Here is a 17,850-nt window from a genome sequence, read left to right as displayed (position 1 = left end):
AATATTTTCTTCCCACCTACGCCTAGGTTTTCCAAGTGATGTCTTTCTCTCAAGTATTCTGATCAGAATTGTACGCATTTATAATTTCTCCCATGTGTGCTACGTTTAGGACCGTAACAACGTTTTCGACGTGCTAAACACAATCCGAAGGAGGTCAGTCTCTTGAACACACTCTTGATCACGACTATCAGGAACAAACCTGTGTTCCTCAATTCTCTCTCTCTTTCCTCTCGTCCCTCTTTCTACCCTTCTTTTTCTTTATTTCCCACTTTCGATCTATCTTCCTTTGTCCCTCGTGCCCCCTTCCCTCAGTTCCTCAATTTTTTAAAAGTGTGAGTCTATCGCAGCTAGTCCAAAATTAGACTCGAACGTCAGATCGAGTCTAACGCGGCACCTCCAAGGACTAAATCCTATAATCCAAAGAAAAAACTCTCCGCTCTGAAGTCGGCTCTTCGAGGGCACCCCACGATCTCAATGGCCAGGACCGGCAAGGCCTCGCTTACTAAGAGCTCCAAGTTGATGCCCTAGAATGGGCCATTCTTCTAATTGGCTGACGATGCATATCTTTGTCCCTAAACAGTCATTTTCGTTCTCAATTCATCCGTTAACTCAATCACATATCTTGATTATTCGCTACGTTTCATTGTAACCTTTAGCAGACATGTTTCGTCTATTTAATCAACATTAAATACGTTGTGTTATAAAAACCGTCGACAGCTGAGTAAATAGCAACGGTTTCTAGGCAAGACAAAAGATATCTACACAATCGACACTCAGAATTAAATAAATCACACTATATCACGTTACATTTCAGTACTACCAGAGACGCCATCATTATTTTAATGTTTCGAGGCACAAAGATGTAAGAATAACCTAAGGAACAAATGCTGCCATATGTAAACAGTGGTTAAGAACGTATGTAAGAAATGATAAATTAATATTATGTAGGATTTGAGGTTTTCACGGCGGTGAGTATGATGGCGGTAGCAAGGACCTCTGAAACGTCGGCAAACTTCTACCAGACTACACGGCGTAACAACCCAGAATCTTCAGATTAATATTAACACAAGTAACTATGCGTAATTTCCACTGCCATAATTGCAATCCGATTCAAGATAAAAAGCCACAGATTTCAATCACGAGATGTGATGGCCCGCATGTTCAGATCGAGTCTCAGTATCCATATGCTGATAACTGATATTGAACTGTGGTGGCAGCAAAACACCACGCGAACGGGAGATCTGAGTACAAGAGAGGGACAAGTCGCAATGTTGTTGTGGTCGTTGTCAGAGCAACTTTCCGTTCCCCGGGTGACGACCTTCACAGACAGTTCGATAACGCGTTACATCAAACCCACACGATTGCACGCAGCCGTCAGACTTGCTCAGAACCCACTCATTAGCTTCGATCTCTTCTATTGATGTGCACTCTGCACTTTGTCACGACAAACAAGCTCTTCATAACATTTATTGTTCAATTCCAAAGTTATGAACTCGAAAAGAGAACTTCATGTTGGCCTAATTTAGAAAAATTTTCTCATCTTTTCAAATAACATATTCTGATGACCGGGTTTCGATCCCCGACAGGGGCAGAGAATTTTTCCTCTACCCTCTGCCTCCAGACCAGCTCTGGGGCCCACCCAATCCCTGTCCAATGGGTACCGGTGTCCTTCTCCGGGGGTTAAGCGCGGCCGGGGCGAGAAGCTCACCACTCACCCCTATCTAGTGCCGAGGTTAAGAATGAGTAGAAGCTATACTCACTCCTCACAAGCGCCTACATGGCGTATAGCGGAACAGCTTTAATTTCTTTACTTCCTGTAGTATCATCAATTCCAATGATCGAATCTTAAGGTATTTAACGATTGTATCAACCGCAGAGTTTACAAAGCATGTAACAAAATTAAATTAACACAAATCATGAAAAGGTAGAAATTTGGAAGGAGATTGTAGTGGTATGTTTCAAAGTAAGTTAACTATCACAGTATTCGCCTATAGCAGCCGATAAATACCAGGAAAAGTAACAGTCAGGATAGTCGGTAACCCAAACAATGTTTGTACCCGGGTACTTTGAAACGCAAAGCAAAACAACTAACCAATAAGTCGTGATGTTTTGTACTAGATTTGTAAGATAGGAATAGTAATAGTTTTAGAGGCCATTACAGCGAATGAGCGGGAACAAAAAACGCGACCGATCGATAACAGTGCCCAGTTCAAATCTAGAATATGGGGTCACGTATAGTGACGGACATCGTTCATTCTAGGCGAAGGCTGAGACAATACTTACAACATTCCGTACGAGGCAGTGAGGGGTTTGCACTCCTCTTCCGTATTCGGGGGATCTTGGGTTCAAATCTGAGCCCGGAGGCAGACTATATAATTGTTTCCGTTGTTTTATTCAGTCTGTTCACGCAACTGCCACGATAGTACCTTACATGACGTCATAACGTCTTCCTTACGCATCCTTTACAATCCACTGTTAACTAATCCTATGATTCGACGCTATATAACCTGAGCTATTAACAGCGTCGTTAAATAAATACTTCAGAACAGGACGCTGTTCTGTCCTCTCTCGCCCAATTAATCATCCGTCAACATGTTCACATCTCATTCGGCCTTATTTTAATTCTATGTCTGAGGGTTACAGATATTTCAAATCCTCGCAATGCCCTGAATAACAGAGGCTATTCGTTCATTAAAAATGAGTAAAGCGAGTAATAGCAAAGAAATATACTATTATAAAATGTACGAACACATTTTCTCCGAAGTTGATTTGTCAGTTCAAACGAGGAATTAACATGATGAAATGTTTTCTGTTAATTTATATAAAAATCAGATTGAAAACCCATTTATAAATTGCTGTAAGGACAGAAAAGTCCAGATCAACCAATTATGTGCAAAACAGAATTCTGATCTTCAATTGCTTTCTCCTGCCACACGAAACACTGGACAGGGGTTTGTGTATATGTGGTAATCAGGGGGAGGAGTGCGAGGGAATAGGCTGGGGGTACAAGGAACTGGTATAGACGTACTGGTTCTACTTTCTTTCCCAACTCTTTTCAATAATAATTAATTAATTATATGACTCCACAGATAGCCAAGTCCGACGTCTTGCAATTAGTCTGCCTCCAACAGGTTTCCCAAAAATATCTCTCCGGTGTGTGCTGCATGCTCCACCCATCTCATTCTCCTCGATTTAATCACTCTAATGATAATTTGTTACTCTAAGGGCACCTGGTAAACAGTCCAAACTAGAAAGCTCCTCATTCTATAATGTTTCAGTCTCCTGTTACTTCTTGCATCTTTGGTCCAAATATTGTCCTCAGCAGCTCGTCCTCAAACACCCCAAATTTATATCCATTTTATGTAAGATACCAAATTTCACGTCCATACAAAAACCCCGGAAAATATAAGACTGTGTATACTATAATCCTTACTATTTTACATGGAAATCGAAAGGAAAGTAACGTTACGTGTGCCCTAAGATGATTTTGTCTTGCAATCAGCACGAAAGGATGTTTTAAAATTGGGGGCAGTAAAGTACATTGTAAGTATACGGAACTGAAATTCCATTCGTTCGCCAGAATTGTTAACTCTAGTTTCGTAACAGCTAAATCTTCGCGGTCCTTGGTCCCCTCTTGATTTGAGGATGGTACAGCGCGTCAGTGCGCGGAAAATGTGCGCCGGAAATGATAAATAAACCATAACATGACACTTGCCGTGCGAGTGGCCTACATGGTTATGGAGAGAGACGTTCTGACGAAGGTAACTCAACACATCGTATCTACATACAGGTACGTACTACTTGCTTCAGCAACCGAACTTTGAACTCTGAAACATCCATCTTAGGCTGTCAAATAAGAAATGGCGTGTTCCTGCCCCATGATTGAAATATATAAGCACCGACATCATTCGCAACAACTGACTGAGCTTCGGGAAACCCGGTATAAACATCATGCCATTCGAGAACTCTCCATTTTCCTTCTTCTTACATTTTTACCAATAAGACAAACAACATGGCAACCGCGCGAAATCTTCAGGTGAGAACAACAGTAACATTATTCATACAGAAGCCTGAATTTTTGTGTGGTATGTATGAAGAACATACACATTCTTTTTTAGTATTTCTTATCCAAATGAAAAAAAACAGTAATATGGCGACAAAGACACGTTTGTGCCACTATGACAAGTAAAGAACTAATGTAAATCGTACAATACATGTAAAATACTGAACTCACAAATACCCATAACTTTGTCGTATGTGTTTAACGAAATAAGTAGGGGAAGCAATCATTAATTAGTGGTGTGCTGGTCTTACTGTTGATTAACTCAACAATATAAGTCTACATGCAACAGATAAACAACAAAACTATGAAAAATCCATGCAGATATATTCCAAAACATCATTAACCCATTGCAGGTCGCATCTAACCCAACAAAACGTGGCAAAGTTGAATGTCCCTTGCCTTTCACACCAAAGGCATTTATCAGAAAAAAAGAAAAAGATTAACTTGTCTGCTGGCGTTTGGATGGTGTGGATTAATATCGCACAGTAGCAATATATCAGGCATTTCCTGTCCTCCTTATGTACACACATACTTACGTATTCGCGAGAGACATGTTCCTGTAAGGACCGCGTAAAGACTCTGGTAAATCAGTTTCTTTCCTTCTTCACACCTTTTACACTTACAGCTGAAGAAGAATGACAACATAAATCAATCTATGTACAACATAGGACCCACCAGTTGAAGATAACAGCCTTCTGAAATATCACGCCGTGTAGTCTCGGAGAAGTTTCCTGACATTTCAGTGGTACTTACTGTCTCCATCAACAGAGCCCAATCGCCCTGATTACGGAGGTTGCAAGGACCTCTGAAACGTCGGTGTACTTCTCCGAGACTACACGGAGCATAATCCCAGAAGGCTGTCATCGTACTCACCAGGAAAACTTGGAATGCCTCTCAATGTACTGGTTGTCATATGGGGAAAAGTCATTTAAAGACGTACGTATAAGCTATGAAGCGATGTAGTCACTGCAGTATTAATTTGCAGCCGCTGTGCCGAGTAAAAGGCATTCCGTGTTCTCGATCCACTCAGCGAACAATGACCGGTGTGACTATGAGTCGTTTAAAAGGCGAATATTGATGTAACTTCGTAATTGCACGGCAGAATTTTTAAACTGGAGGTCAAATTGCAAAGCGGAACAACTGAACAAAATATCGGCGGTTTGTGTAAATGGCATTCATTCATTCACTGAGTTGAGTTCTCTACACAGAAGACTGTCCGTCTGACACCGGGTTCCTGCGTACTAAGGTTTTAATATAACGACCTCTATTGGCTATTCTCTTGTGACACAGACTTCGCTCTTATAACTAGAAACCAAACATCGCCTTCCTTATTCTGACTTACACCTTAGCAGTTTTAATCTTGCAAATCGCATTACAGATTCATATTTCTGAAATATGACGTTCAGTTCTTGAATTATAGCAAGAACACTGCCAGTACTTGCAATATAATTTATTTTTAATATTCGATCTTAATGTTTAAAGCTTTTAAATTATGAAAATGGTCTTGATGAGCTTCCCTAGTTGTTAACGTACGGAGTTAACAGGAAAAAGTGTTTTCCAAAAGGTCACAGTCCCATCCCATCTTCAGAATTTATAGCGTCACAATCCTAAAGACCACCATCGACAGTTTAACAACATAAATCTATGTAGTCTTCTCTTCAGATTTTCAAACTAAAAGTCTGTACATATAAACCAAAATTAGAAACACATAAACAAGAAGAAGTCAAATATATTTGAAATGGCACATTAACCTGACAGAGAATCAGAGATCTTGCGACTTCGACATTTTTATATAAAGTGTAGAGTTCCCGTATCAGACATAGAAACTTCAATATGCCAGAAACGGAAGCGCGAAAGAGTGTTTCAAGTAAATATTAGAGAGAATGACCTCAGCAGTAAGTAAAACATGGAAATTCAAGGAACAGTGCATTTTCACAACTTAATGGTCGCTCAGATAGTCAAAACATTTCCCACCTTTTAAAGAACGCGGATGTTTATTGTCATGTTCCCAAAAGCCCACAACTGGTCCCCATCCTAAGCGAGATAAGTCCAATTCACATTACCCCACCCCTTTCTTTAAGATCACTTTTAATATTATCCTCCCACGTCATAGGGGCACAGTCTTTATTTCGGGTTTTTCAATCAAAATTATGCTTATTTCGTATTTCTCATTTCCCTTATGCGCGCTACACAACCATACATAGCATTCTCCTTTACTTGATTACGCTAATAACACATGACGATCAGAAGAAATTATGAAGCACAATACACAATTGTATCCACCCTCCTGTCATCACTCGGGTCCCAATATTCTCCCGTTCTAAGATACATTGTGTTTCTACTTTAATATAAGACTCAGTTTCACACGCATACAAAACAAGAGGTAAAATACTGACAGAAATTCAACAAAACTGTAGGAAACGCTGTTCAGTAAAAGAAGAACGAAAAACAACGTGCGCTTGTTAAAATGTCGCCTTCCTCAGAAGTGAATGCCCGAGAGTGTTTGTCCGTCTCTTTCTTGTGGTAAGAAGGAAGCGAAAACATGTTTTGCAGTTGCAGGTTTTTCCACCTTAACATTTGTTTGCTTTCATCATTATCACGCCACCTCCCACCCACATAAAATAGCACGGCGTTGAACAAACTATTCTCACAGCTGGCGCTTGCATTGCGCGACTGTCGACCGTTAAACAATGGCAGATCAATACGCGCTCTGATAACGACGCCTGTAATTGCCAGTAACCGCCTGAACTGCAGCGGGTAGTTCAACCCCGACAGAAGGGCGTTGTAATTGCTCGCGTGAAACCTAGTAACTCGTCGCTTCGTTTGCTTTGCCACTGCCGTCTGTTTGTGGTTCACCGCAGTACTATCAACTGATCTTAAATATTTCAGAACTGCCCACGTGCACACTGACCGCTGCATGCAGTCTGTGTCTTGAAGGTACACAGCAGTTCACCCCGATAACATAATTACGAATACACAACTCGAACAATAGCAGGGCTTTGTGTGGCGCTGAACTGCTATTTGATAAAATTAAACACGTTCGATTTCCGTAAAAAGAAGTCTTGTCCACTTGTTGACACACCGCGGTCTCTCATTCACCCAAAAGTTTCTTTCAATTTCGTCCTCAGTTTCTTAACCTATATGATTTGTAATCTGATAAATGTAAAATTTGTCACTTTACATTGAATCCAATGAAACAATTTCTGTATTTTTTTCTTCAGATCACATTGAATATCAAAGGTATATGCATTTCGACTTACGATTAAAACAATTAGCTATTATATAAAAATAAATCAAATTCCTGCAGAGAACAATCGGTCATTGTCACTTGGATCAACGAAATATTTTGGACTTCAGTGAAATAATTAAGATCGAAGTGCGAAATAATACGATAAAGAGAACTAAAAAGAATCGTTAGGATTCACACATTGCTTTCACCTTCACAGCCAACATACAAGACCGTTAATTAGATTCGCACTCATGGTTCGTATTCCGCAGGCCACGGTTTCGATTCTAGGCCTGGCAAGATTTTGATGGCTTCCCGTTCCCACCACGCCAAGCGCTGCGATAGGCTCTCAACTTCGTCCCTTACCATCACGAATCACAAAAGGCCACCCATCTGACGATAAAAACTTATGCAGTTTAAAGAAGGTCATTAAATCCATTAACTCAATAGCGATAATTTACGATAGGTGCCGCCGCCTAATTTAACATTTAGTAACTCCAAACAATATCCACAGGACGTAATTATCGTAGGAACTGATCTGAATATTCAGATGAACTTCATGCTTCAAATGATTGAGAAACAAAAGCAATTAAATTGGATATTTCATGACAAATCATCTGTAGTTAGAATCTGTTCCCGACACATTTCATTCTGCGTAGGCGTCCTGGTAGGCGAGTGATAATGTACGCATGCGTAAACTCCCTATTCCTAAATAAAGAACATTAGTCTTTAGTACAAATATTTCTAACACGTCTTTGTTGCTTTCCGCTGTCCGTAGTATCGTTATTGATTTATCTGTTTTGTTATTACTAAGTACTTTATAACTTCCGATGTTTTAAACTATTATCAATAAAGTTTACATCAAATTAGAACAAGCAGTATGTTTTTCGGTCTGCTAGTAGAGCAGCACGTGTCTTCCCTGGTCATATACGTCACAGGGACTTACTTAGCTCTCGTGCTCTGTACACGTACAGACTATCGGCGCGATACATGTTAAATTTACTTCCATTACGGAGCGTACAGAAAAACACGTGTGACCATTATGCTTTCTGATGACATATTTAGTATGTAATGAACTTCATCTTGCACAGTGTACGCTCCTCTATATTCACTCATGCAAATGAAATATAGATCGTATATTACGTGATAAGAAATGACGAATCCCTGACATGACTGACCTAATGTAGTTCTTTGCATCGACAGCACCCAACTGAAGACATAAACTGGCAGCCAGTGACATAAATCGATACAACAGGTTTTGTTAACAGAAATTCGCTTCGAAATATATATCTCAATACACAGGAACAAACATACACAAACATGGATTCCATAAAGTGACGCTGCAGATGCTCGGGGCCGCTTACTTGATTAAAATTAATACAAAAAAGTTTTGTGACAAAATTAAATCTGGCGCTTAATTTTCGCACAGAGTTATCTTGAAGACGGCACATGTGGGAATGACCCGTGAATGAAAAAGAGTGAATAAATATGACAACGCTTTAGGAATGTCTATTACAAATTAATAATAAACCTACAATTGGTTGCACTATATCAGCATTACAAACCATAATTTAAACTAGAAGCAACTCCCAACATCGAAATGGTATAGCTCCGTCCCTATCGGCGGAATATAGAATAACTCGCCCGCCGTCGTATTTGATTCCAACTTCAGCTTGCGACGGAAATTAAGGTGCCACCACAGCAAAATCATATGCAGAAATACTTCCTGCACGTCGTCAACACGACGACAAAGTCACCTCGTGTGCAGGAGCTTCAGAACGACCGAGGAGTTGGCACAGGCCCATTAGTTAGCATCCGAAATCTTTATTCAAAACATCCTACGAGAAATTCTGCGATAAACTGTTTAATCCTTGGTAGCGTTTTGAGGGGAACAGACAGTCAGATAGGCAACGTCACCAGAAGTTCTGCTCAAGGCTCCTGGGTCTGGCAAATTATGACAAACTTATACACCATTCTATTCCAGTTATCAGCTCAATATAAAACTTCCTTTTCACAAAGTTCAAATATAAATGTCCCCCAACTTATTTAAAAATGGCTCATCACATATAGCATTCATAGACCAGTAAATAACAATAAAGTACAATATAAATTTTATTCTGAATTATAAATATAACTTGAAATTTTCTAAAGTAAAGCGTAAATTCCTAAGAATCCAAACGTACAGACCAATATTTTTATCGTAAAAGTTTTTAATTCGTAGTGAACGAAGACGTGTTTCCTGAGTGTTCTTTTTTTGTTTGTTTGTTTGTTTTAGTAGATCCGCGACGCTCGTTGAACTTTGCAGTGAGTTCGTGTGATTGGCCACATGGAGCTTATCACGTGACATGGGCTGTGGTTCCAGCGGTAGCAACACAAAGAACGTGAGTAAAATACATTTGTTTTAACGCCACCATACCAGTTTACAATTGTATGCGGTCGCCCTGATAATGGAGACAGCAAGGCTCTCTGAAACGTTGGTAAACGTCTACCTAAATTCACAAGTTTATTAACATTCGGGTCCACAAGAGCGGGAAATTTGTCTAGTTGAGAAGACTATTAGCTTCTGAAGAAATACTTCTCTATCTCGATAAATAGCAAGTCTAATTGGTCAAAATGCTCAAAAGGACTGTATCGAGTCATAATATATTCGTTTGACATGTATCACGAATGTGATCTGTATTCTCATATATTTCATTAGTTAGTAAATAAACTTCCCACTTTTTGTGCAACACAAACGCTTAATATCGCGTTCACACACGCCCGCCAAGCGTCCATACCCAGGATGAAGATAAATCCAGTCCACAAAATCCGAAACTGTTTCCTTAAATCCACTTTAATACCACTCTCCCATCTACTCCCGAGTCTTCCGTGTAGTCTGTTAGCTTTAGTCTATCCAATTAAAGTTGTATACGCATTTCTCTTCTCCCCATGCGTGCTATCTGCCTTGTCCATCTCACCTTCCTTGACATGATCATCTTAATATTATTTGGTACCGCGTACAATTTAATGAGCTTCCCTTCACGCAGTTTTCTCCAGTCTCTTCGCCTCACATAGTTTCAAATATTTTTCACAGAACCCTGTTCTCAAACGCCCTAAATAAAAGTACCGATCTCAAAATCTGAAATCGGGAAGTCCTATTGGTTATGTTCATAGTTCTCTTGGAAACATCGGGTGCTCACAAGAGTTCTTTGCGTTTTGAACTGCGTTTCGAAGGAACAAAGCAGTAAACTAGGGCAATCAGACTAAATGAAGGCCTTCATTCTTACAGAAGGGAGACGGTGGAAAGAGAAAATGTTCGCGGCGTACGGTGTTAAACACACAAAGTCTTGAACTCACTTCGAGTGCGACGCTATAAAGAAACGTCGCTAGATATTAACCCCAGGAGCGCAGTAACAGACAGCATCCCCAACTAAGAGAAGCCGTTAACATTTCACTAAATCAATAATCCCCAACACGCGCGTCTAATCCCCCGAGGCGATAAATTAATAAACCACAAATTGCGAATGTAATTAACATGAGAAAAAGCATTTTCCTCTTGAAGTTCAAAGTAATGAAACTTGTTACGACAACCGCTGAAATTTCCGCTGTGTGCATGGGCCACCCCGTGAAAGAGTACAGACGACATGGAAGTAGAGTTACACGTACAACTGCTTCAACTGGGTGGAACAATCCCGCGCATAGGACAGGCGCCCTTTCTGGTAATCGAAGCAGGTTCTTCCGCCCCAAAAGACACCAAAACAAACACGGAAAAATATTGACACGTTCTTTACACTAGGCACATAAACTCGCATGGCAGAGATCATATCCACTTGGTTGTATGTTTCGTTTCCCGATTTCTGTTGGGATTTCGATTGGGTCAGGGGACTACACCAGCAGTTGGGTGAATTCTGTTTCGGTCTGTATCGGCCCATTTATAAAAACTGATTTTCACGAACGCAGTACAGCAATACCGCTTTTAACGGTTCAAAACTCTTTGTTCTCGGGCCTACTTTTCTGCAACAAACGACAAGTAGGCGCTGCATGACGTAATGTGACGTCACTACATAAAGGCAACGTTTACACTCTCTGCCATCACCGCCAACCCAAGTTATTCTCTTAGAATAAAATAACAAGTTTCGCATCCATACAAACGACAGACAAATTAAAAGTTTTGTCTCTTTTATTCGTTAAGTTTTCAAATAGGGAAAGGAAAGATATAAAATTCTCAACTAAATTTAATCTTCATTTAACTTCGTAAATATAAATGTGATTTGTTCCTGTCTTCCTAAAACATTTTAAAGTTAACACACTTTCGAAGGACTTATTAGCTGCCTTTACATTTGATTTTGTTCCTATATTATAAGGACAAGACATGAACATTGGCCTTTTTGTATTTTATGCTGCGTGTATTTTTTCACCGACCTACTTATAGCGTCTAATAGAGTTTTATGTATTGTTTGTTTTCGACAAAAACTTGAATAGATTATTAAAACATTCAACAACATAAATAGCCTTATATAAAAATTATACAGCATGTTCAAAAACCCTCAATGCAGGAGATACCTAGTTCAAAGTCTATACAGTACGCGGTTATTTTGTGTCTAGGTTGGTGACACAGATTTATGATAGTTGTTTACTACACACACAATGTTAACGCGAAATGGTAATGTGCGTAAAAGGAAGAACATTTCAAATGGAACGTGTTTTTAGAAATGTTCTAGTGTACAGAACCGTTTTAAACACTGTGATCTGTATTTCCCTCATTTGCTGTTACAATAGTTGTCGCGCAGAAATGTGCAATTGTACTACAAGTTTTTCTCGAGTCTGAAAAGATAAATGAGGTGTTTCAGCATTGGCCTCGCTCCTCTCCAAAAATAAAATTACCCTATATCAGTCAATCGAAACCTGCGCTGTGGATAGCAAAAACTATCCCATCCATTTCGTACAAGACAATCCCATGATAATGCACGTTTCTATAAACCTTGTTGCTCAATTACTAAAAACCAAAGAAAATTGTTTTCTATTCTGTTCACAGGATCTCTCTGCGAGCCCCGAGGTGTTGGAAGAGTACATGGGATTAGAGAAGGCCATCTGGCGGGAGGAACAACAAGTTCTAGCGCCGGCTCCAGCCCTGAGTTTCGCAAACGCGAGGTTGGAGGCGCTGAACACGGAGTTACAGGCAGCAGAGCAAAGCATGGCCATGTGGAATAACTCTGGGGGTAGCGGAAGTGACGACAGCTTGAGGCAGGTGGTGCTAGAGCTCGGGATTCATAGGAACGAAGAGAGGGCTGCAGAACACGAGGAGTTCATAGCCACCATCAACAGACAGGTACAAACTAGCTAAATATCCAACCGACATAGCGTGTTGTGTGGACAGCAAAGCAGTACTATTATATAGGAAATGTCAATGATATTCAGAAATTCTGCCCAGTTTATAGCGGAAAATTACATGACTAAGTAAAGCTGTCCCACTATACGCCATGTAGGCGCTTGGGGGGAGTGGAGGTATAGCTCCTAGTCATTCTTGACCTCGGCACTAGATGGGGTGAGTGGTCAGCATCACACCCCGGCCGCGCTTTACCCCCGGGAAAGGACCCCGGTACCCACTGGTTAGGAGTCTGGGTGGGTCCCAGAGCCGGTCTGGACGCAGAGGCTAAAGGAAAAATCCTCTGCCCCCCGTCGGGGATTTAACCCCAGTCGTCCAGCCCGTAGCTAGTCACCGAAATTACAATGAAAATTATGCCGTCTGCTTAAGTGCTTCACTTGTCACAGGTGCTTGCTCGCAATGAGGTGGAACTGCTAGTGAGACGTCGCGAGGAGGCGGAAGAGGAGGTGAAACTGCTTAAATCAAAAGTAGCCTACCTTCAGGGGCTGTATCAGGAGGAGGACGCGCTGCTGAAACGTCTGTTTGAAGAGGCGTATGGCAGCGAGGAGGAGAAGAACGTCGAAATGGAGCTGGACAAAGTGCGCACCTACCGCGACACGATGGCAAGCGGCGTGCTGGAGTGGCGAGAGGCATCCGTTCTGGTGCAGACGGCCACGGAGCTGCTGGACAGGGCCGTCACATGCTGGAAGCAAATAAACGCCCAGTGAGTGCCCTCGCCCTGGTGGAGTTAAATATGTTTGAAGAAAACGCAAACACTTCAGTAACCGATCGACAAATACTTAAAGTTGCTGAAAATATGGTTAGAATAGTAGCAGCATTTATTACAAAAGTAAGAGGACAATTTCAACATATGTTACGAATGTTAATATTATTAACATTTTCAAGTTTGTTTGTTTTTGTTTTTTTCTTCAGACTGTTAACTTCTTTTATTTCATATTCCCTTTAGTATGGGTTATGTCTTGAAATAATCGCCCAATATAATAACAGTCTATTAACAGTGATTAGGCTCTTTACAGTCGATATGAGTAACAACTTAAACAGATCAGACACGGATGTTTGTCCGCGTCTTTCTGTGTTATGCTGTCCTGTGTACGGGTAGACGCCTTGCGACGGGCTGATCACTCGTCCAAGGAGTCTTACCAAATGTCTAATAGACTGAAAACCTCGACACCTGCGGGTAGAAGAGAATCGACTAAGAAAGAATTCCATCAATTACCGGCAATTCGCCTGGTTACATGCTTTGCGACAAAAGGCGAACACAATGTGTATGTTTCAGGACGCCGGAGACGCGGTTTCACCTGTCTACTGAAGCGAGGAACACGATTCAGGAGGGGGCACTGAACGTTCAGACTGCCCAGGCTATGCTTCCAGGCGTACAATTTCCCTACTGCACGCCTAGAGAAATGAACGCAGTGCTACAGGTAGGCACATGATACACCCTATTTCACAAACGGTGCCCTCACGACTGATCCATGGCGATGTAAACATTACTTAAAGTTTAAAGACGACTGTCTTCTGGGATATTGCGCCGTGCAGTATAGTAGAAATTATTCATCGTCTTGATGATGGATTCAGCGAGCACCTCTGAAACATCGGCCAATTTCTGCCACACTACAAGGCGCAATATCCCACAAACAGTCAATTCATATTTGCTGCCGTGAGAACGTAACATCTCACCATAAACATTAATCTGGCATTGAGTAACTGCCACTAAAAACGTGCAGCTTCAGTCAAAGCTCAATCCTCAATTCAATGTGTTGAAATCTCAAATAAAGACTTCCCAACGTGATGTTACAGGCTGTGGTATACATGTTCACGGACATACAGATCGCCGATCGCTACAACCATGCAGGACAGTGTTACAGAAATTTCCATGACAGAGCGAAGGCGCTTAGCAAATGGATGCAAGACGTGAGTACGCAAAATTGCTGTATCAACTGCAAAGGAACAATTACGTGCCTAAAACTGACTACACAGTGGATGAAGGAGGTCGCGGAGTATTGCGAAGTGCTGCCGCGGAGGGAATTTTTGCAGTAACGTAAACTTTAGGTTATCCATACCCTGGGCAAGAATCGATGTGGAATCGGCCGAATACAAAAGTTACCTCCGGACATTATCTGCTGACTTGTACATAGTCTAAAATGCAGGTCTGTTTGTTTTCCAGTTAACACAAAGGATGATTTATGTTTTAGACAATCCAGAACAGCCTGATGAAGGACCTGGCCGATGTGGACAGGAAGGTCAGTGAGACCACCGAGCGACTGCGCAGACTCCGTGTGTCGCTCATCAGGCACAAAGTATGTGAGTGCAACAGACACAGGCAGCTGAGCTAAACAACATGTAGTCAACCCAGTAGAACACAATCCGTATTTTCACCACCGTAAAAATATCACAGATCTTTATTCCTTCTTAAAGTACTTTTATTCCGAAACCAGCCAACTGCCGGGTCAGAGACAAAGCCCCTAACATAAGCTTTTCTGCTGCTTGGCCAAGGCTATCGCACACCTCGCGGGGCGGTGATGGAAGAGTATTTAGTTATGGTGAGATGGCAATTAGCCAAGAACTTGCAGATAAACCTGTGTCCCAGTTCCACTTCGTCCAACATGAATCTCACTTTACGCCGTCCGGCTGTGAACCCGGGTCTCCGCGGTGATAAACCAGCGTATAGGCACGTCAGCTTTATAACGGTCAGCTTGTTTCTTATTCAGCGTTCTTGTTATTTTTCTCGGTTGTAACCATAAACAGGGCGTTTAGCTTCTTACGCTGGACAATTAGCCCTCGTGCAAAAAGAAAGTCACCACTGACGTCATAATTTAACTTGCCAACACAGACTTCCTCTACTTATTAGAACATGGATAATAAGATAGCGGTTATTCCTCCAGTGTTTTCTACTTGTACTTGTGGGTAAAAGACACTGACAAATTCAGCTGATCGTTTTCATTACTCTGGATCATAAAACATTCTAAATTACTGTGTGTTTTGCAGATGGGTGATTACACAATGGACGGACTGAATGCGACACCGCCATATGGTAAGTCCTCATCAGAAAATCTCACAAATAATACAGTGCACTCTTATCATGTTTGGTAAATGAACGCTAATGCTGGCTGGATGACAATGGTTAGATTCCTTACGGAGCCAAAAAATCAAATTTTAAGCCTTGTTCAAAGTTTCTATATGGGAGGATGATACCCAAATCGACCTCGGAGAAATGGAAAGCTAAGATGTTGACACAATGCAGCTGATAGACAACAAAAAATTCAATGGTGAGCTTCTGTGAAGGAGGTGAAGAATGTTTCGCTTCAATAAATGTCAGCAAATTCTTGTAAAGTTGAGTATGAAGTTACCAAGGAAGACTATTCACCATCGGATCAGCAAAAATTCTTTGCCTCGGCAAACAGCTAAAGCTAGAGATCACACCGTTTAAACTTCTGTAGCAGGAATTTAGTTACCGCTGATTTAAAAGAGTTAAGGGCAGCATACAGAGTTCCTCTGACGTTAGAGCAGGTAGCACATTTAGTTATCACTGTACTTTACAGGTTTAAGGTGTGGACAAGCATAAAATCATACCGCAAGTTCATTTATCGTTTCTGGTTTGCGCACTGTTCTGTAGCAGAGTACTTGTGACAACTGGCCCTGTGTAAGGAGTCCTACCACGTGTTTAAAATATTCAGTATCGCAGATATGATTCTGATACGAAACAAACCCAAAAATCGTGTAAAAACAATGGCCGAGTTACTTATTTTTCAGGAGCTTCCAGCCTGAGACGCGTAGCCACGTCAGAGCGACGTCTCCGACCCGGGTTCGACCCCCGCCAGTACAAGATGGCTCCCCACCGGAATGAAATGTGGCAGGGCCGCGCACTAGATCACATGAATCTAAATGCCCCAGGCGAGTGGGAGCCAAACGACCAGTGGGGTGCCCCAACACAGATAATTCGACAGTGGACTTTGTGAAATTGGCAACAAAAAACTGGTTCCCGGTGTCACATCGGGTTGCCAAATGGAGACCCAATTTTCAAATGTCTCGTTAATTCCTGGTCAAATGAAGATGTGATATTAACAAATAACGACAAACATGAGGTCAGTCGTAGTAGCCAGACGACTTGAGGTGCGTATGGTCTTACACCGCGCAAACGAACACTGGTAAGGAGGGCTTTTGTCCCACTCGAAGCACAGATGTACAGAGTGTTCGATTTAAAACGCGACCCTAGCATGAACATTTTCACGCCGTCGAAACTAATGCCAGCATTATCCCGTTGGTGCAGCTTATGCATTACTTGAAATTAATACCGGCGTAACATCAGCTGTTTTGTCGCTCCATGAAAACGTTTCACAGAGAAACACTTCCTGTGTCCCGAAATGTTCCTACCAGGAAATATGTCTTATTTGGTACTTCTTCATTCAGATACACGTTGCTAAATGCTTTACAAATATCAAACAATTTCGATGCGAAGTAAATTTCGGGAATGAACACATCATGTTTGTGCCAGAACAACTGTTGCGCAACTGGCGTGAGGAACGGCCTAGCAAACAGGATGACCTTGAATCAAACGTCACGGAGTAGGACGGGAGAGTATGTTACACGGGGTGGACCTGCTTTTGATTTCATTTTTCTGCCGCGGTACGTGACTGTTGTTGGCTGCGTTTTAAATGGTACATTCTGCATATCTGTAATTGTCCTGCATTAGTCATGCGACAGGCCGGTACCCTTTCCAAGGAATCCTGTGAAGCGTGTGAAGATTCAGTTTCAGAGTTAATTCTTAATCGGAAGAAGCCACTGGAACTAATATGCGAAATAAAGAGAATAAATACAGAACTAAGTTAATTAGTAAATTTGAAACATCGGTATCATTACAGTAAAAATAAAAACTGATATATTAATGCAAAGCATGAAGCTATAATATTGAAGTGTGTTTGCATCATGAGTCACAGTATTTAGTGCGTGAAACTGTAAATTCAAAATGCCTGTTAAGTGCAAGTGGAAACTGGACTGACCAATAGTAAGAAAGGTGTGTTCTTGGACAGTCCTGACCAGCAATACTCACTGGCACATAATAACCAACATCATGAAAGAATGAACGTCTCGATCGAGTGCGCACTAGATGAATGCCCGACCCTGAAAGTTTTGAACTTCAAAATGCCAAACTGTTCAGTGTATATAACGATTTGTTAGAAATAAATATTCCTGTCTAAA

At 41.3% G+C, this 17,850-nt stretch overlaps 2 protein-coding genes across 4 annotated transcripts in view; one reads left to right on the top strand and one right to left on the bottom strand.

The window, feature by feature from the left end:
- The window catches only part of LOC110829355 (thrombospondin type-1 domain-containing protein 7B), a 157,626-nt gene extending 144,396 nt beyond the window's left edge, over positions 1–13,230 (bottom strand). The window contains exon 1 of the mRNA XM_087343731.1: positions 13,131–13,230. The gene's annotated coding sequence lies outside the window, so the exon portion shown is untranslated. The remainder of the gene's footprint in view (positions 1–13,130) is intronic.
- On the top strand, positions 3,668–17,850 carry synr (BH3-only protein sayonara). Of its 3 annotated transcripts, none has more exons than XM_022063117.2 (9): positions 3,668–3,790; positions 9,565–9,670; positions 12,304–12,597; positions 13,041–13,357; positions 13,931–14,075; positions 14,452–14,565; positions 14,847–14,951; positions 15,640–15,685; positions 16,405–17,850. In XM_022063117.2, the coding sequence occupies exons 2-9, from the start codon at positions 9,635–9,637 to the stop codon at positions 16,608–16,610; spliced, it is 1,263 nt and encodes a 420-aa protein (XP_021918809.1). In that variant the 5' UTR covers positions 3,668–3,790; positions 9,565–9,634; the 3' UTR covers positions 16,611–17,850. The 3 variants fall into 3 exon arrangements, with proteins under 3 accessions (XP_021918809.1, XP_021918801.1, XP_021918817.1); XM_022063109.2 differs by having other exon boundaries at positions 3,723–3,790; positions 9,568–9,670; XM_022063125.2 differs by having other exon boundaries at positions 3,723–3,790; positions 9,568–9,670; positions 14,847–14,955; positions 16,405–16,503.

Source organism: Zootermopsis nevadensis, unplaced genomic scaffold, assembly GCF_977971745.1.
Source record: "Zootermopsis nevadensis isolate Lab colony 2312 unplaced genomic scaffold, Znev_1.0 Znev_ptg000001l, whole genome shotgun sequence".
Taxonomy (NCBI): domain Eukaryota; kingdom Metazoa; phylum Arthropoda; class Insecta; order Blattodea; family Termopsidae; genus Zootermopsis; species Zootermopsis nevadensis.
This window is presented reverse-complemented; position numbering and strand designations above follow the sequence as displayed.

What these genes read in the sequence shown, in the direction of transcription:
- synr (XM_022063117.2), top strand. Translation starts at nt 9,635, where the DNA reads ATGGGCTGTGGTTCCAGCGGTAGCAACACAAAGAAC. An exon ending in TAGCCACCATCAACAGACAG is followed by an intron (nt 12,598 to 13,040) that starts GTACAAACTAGC and finishes CACTTGTCACAG; the next exon opens with GTGCTTGCTCGCAATGAGGT. An exon ending in GAATGCGACACCGCCATATG is followed by an intron (nt 15,686 to 16,404) that starts GTAAGTCCTCAT and finishes CTTATTTTTCAG; the next exon opens with GAGCTTCCAGCCTGAGACGC.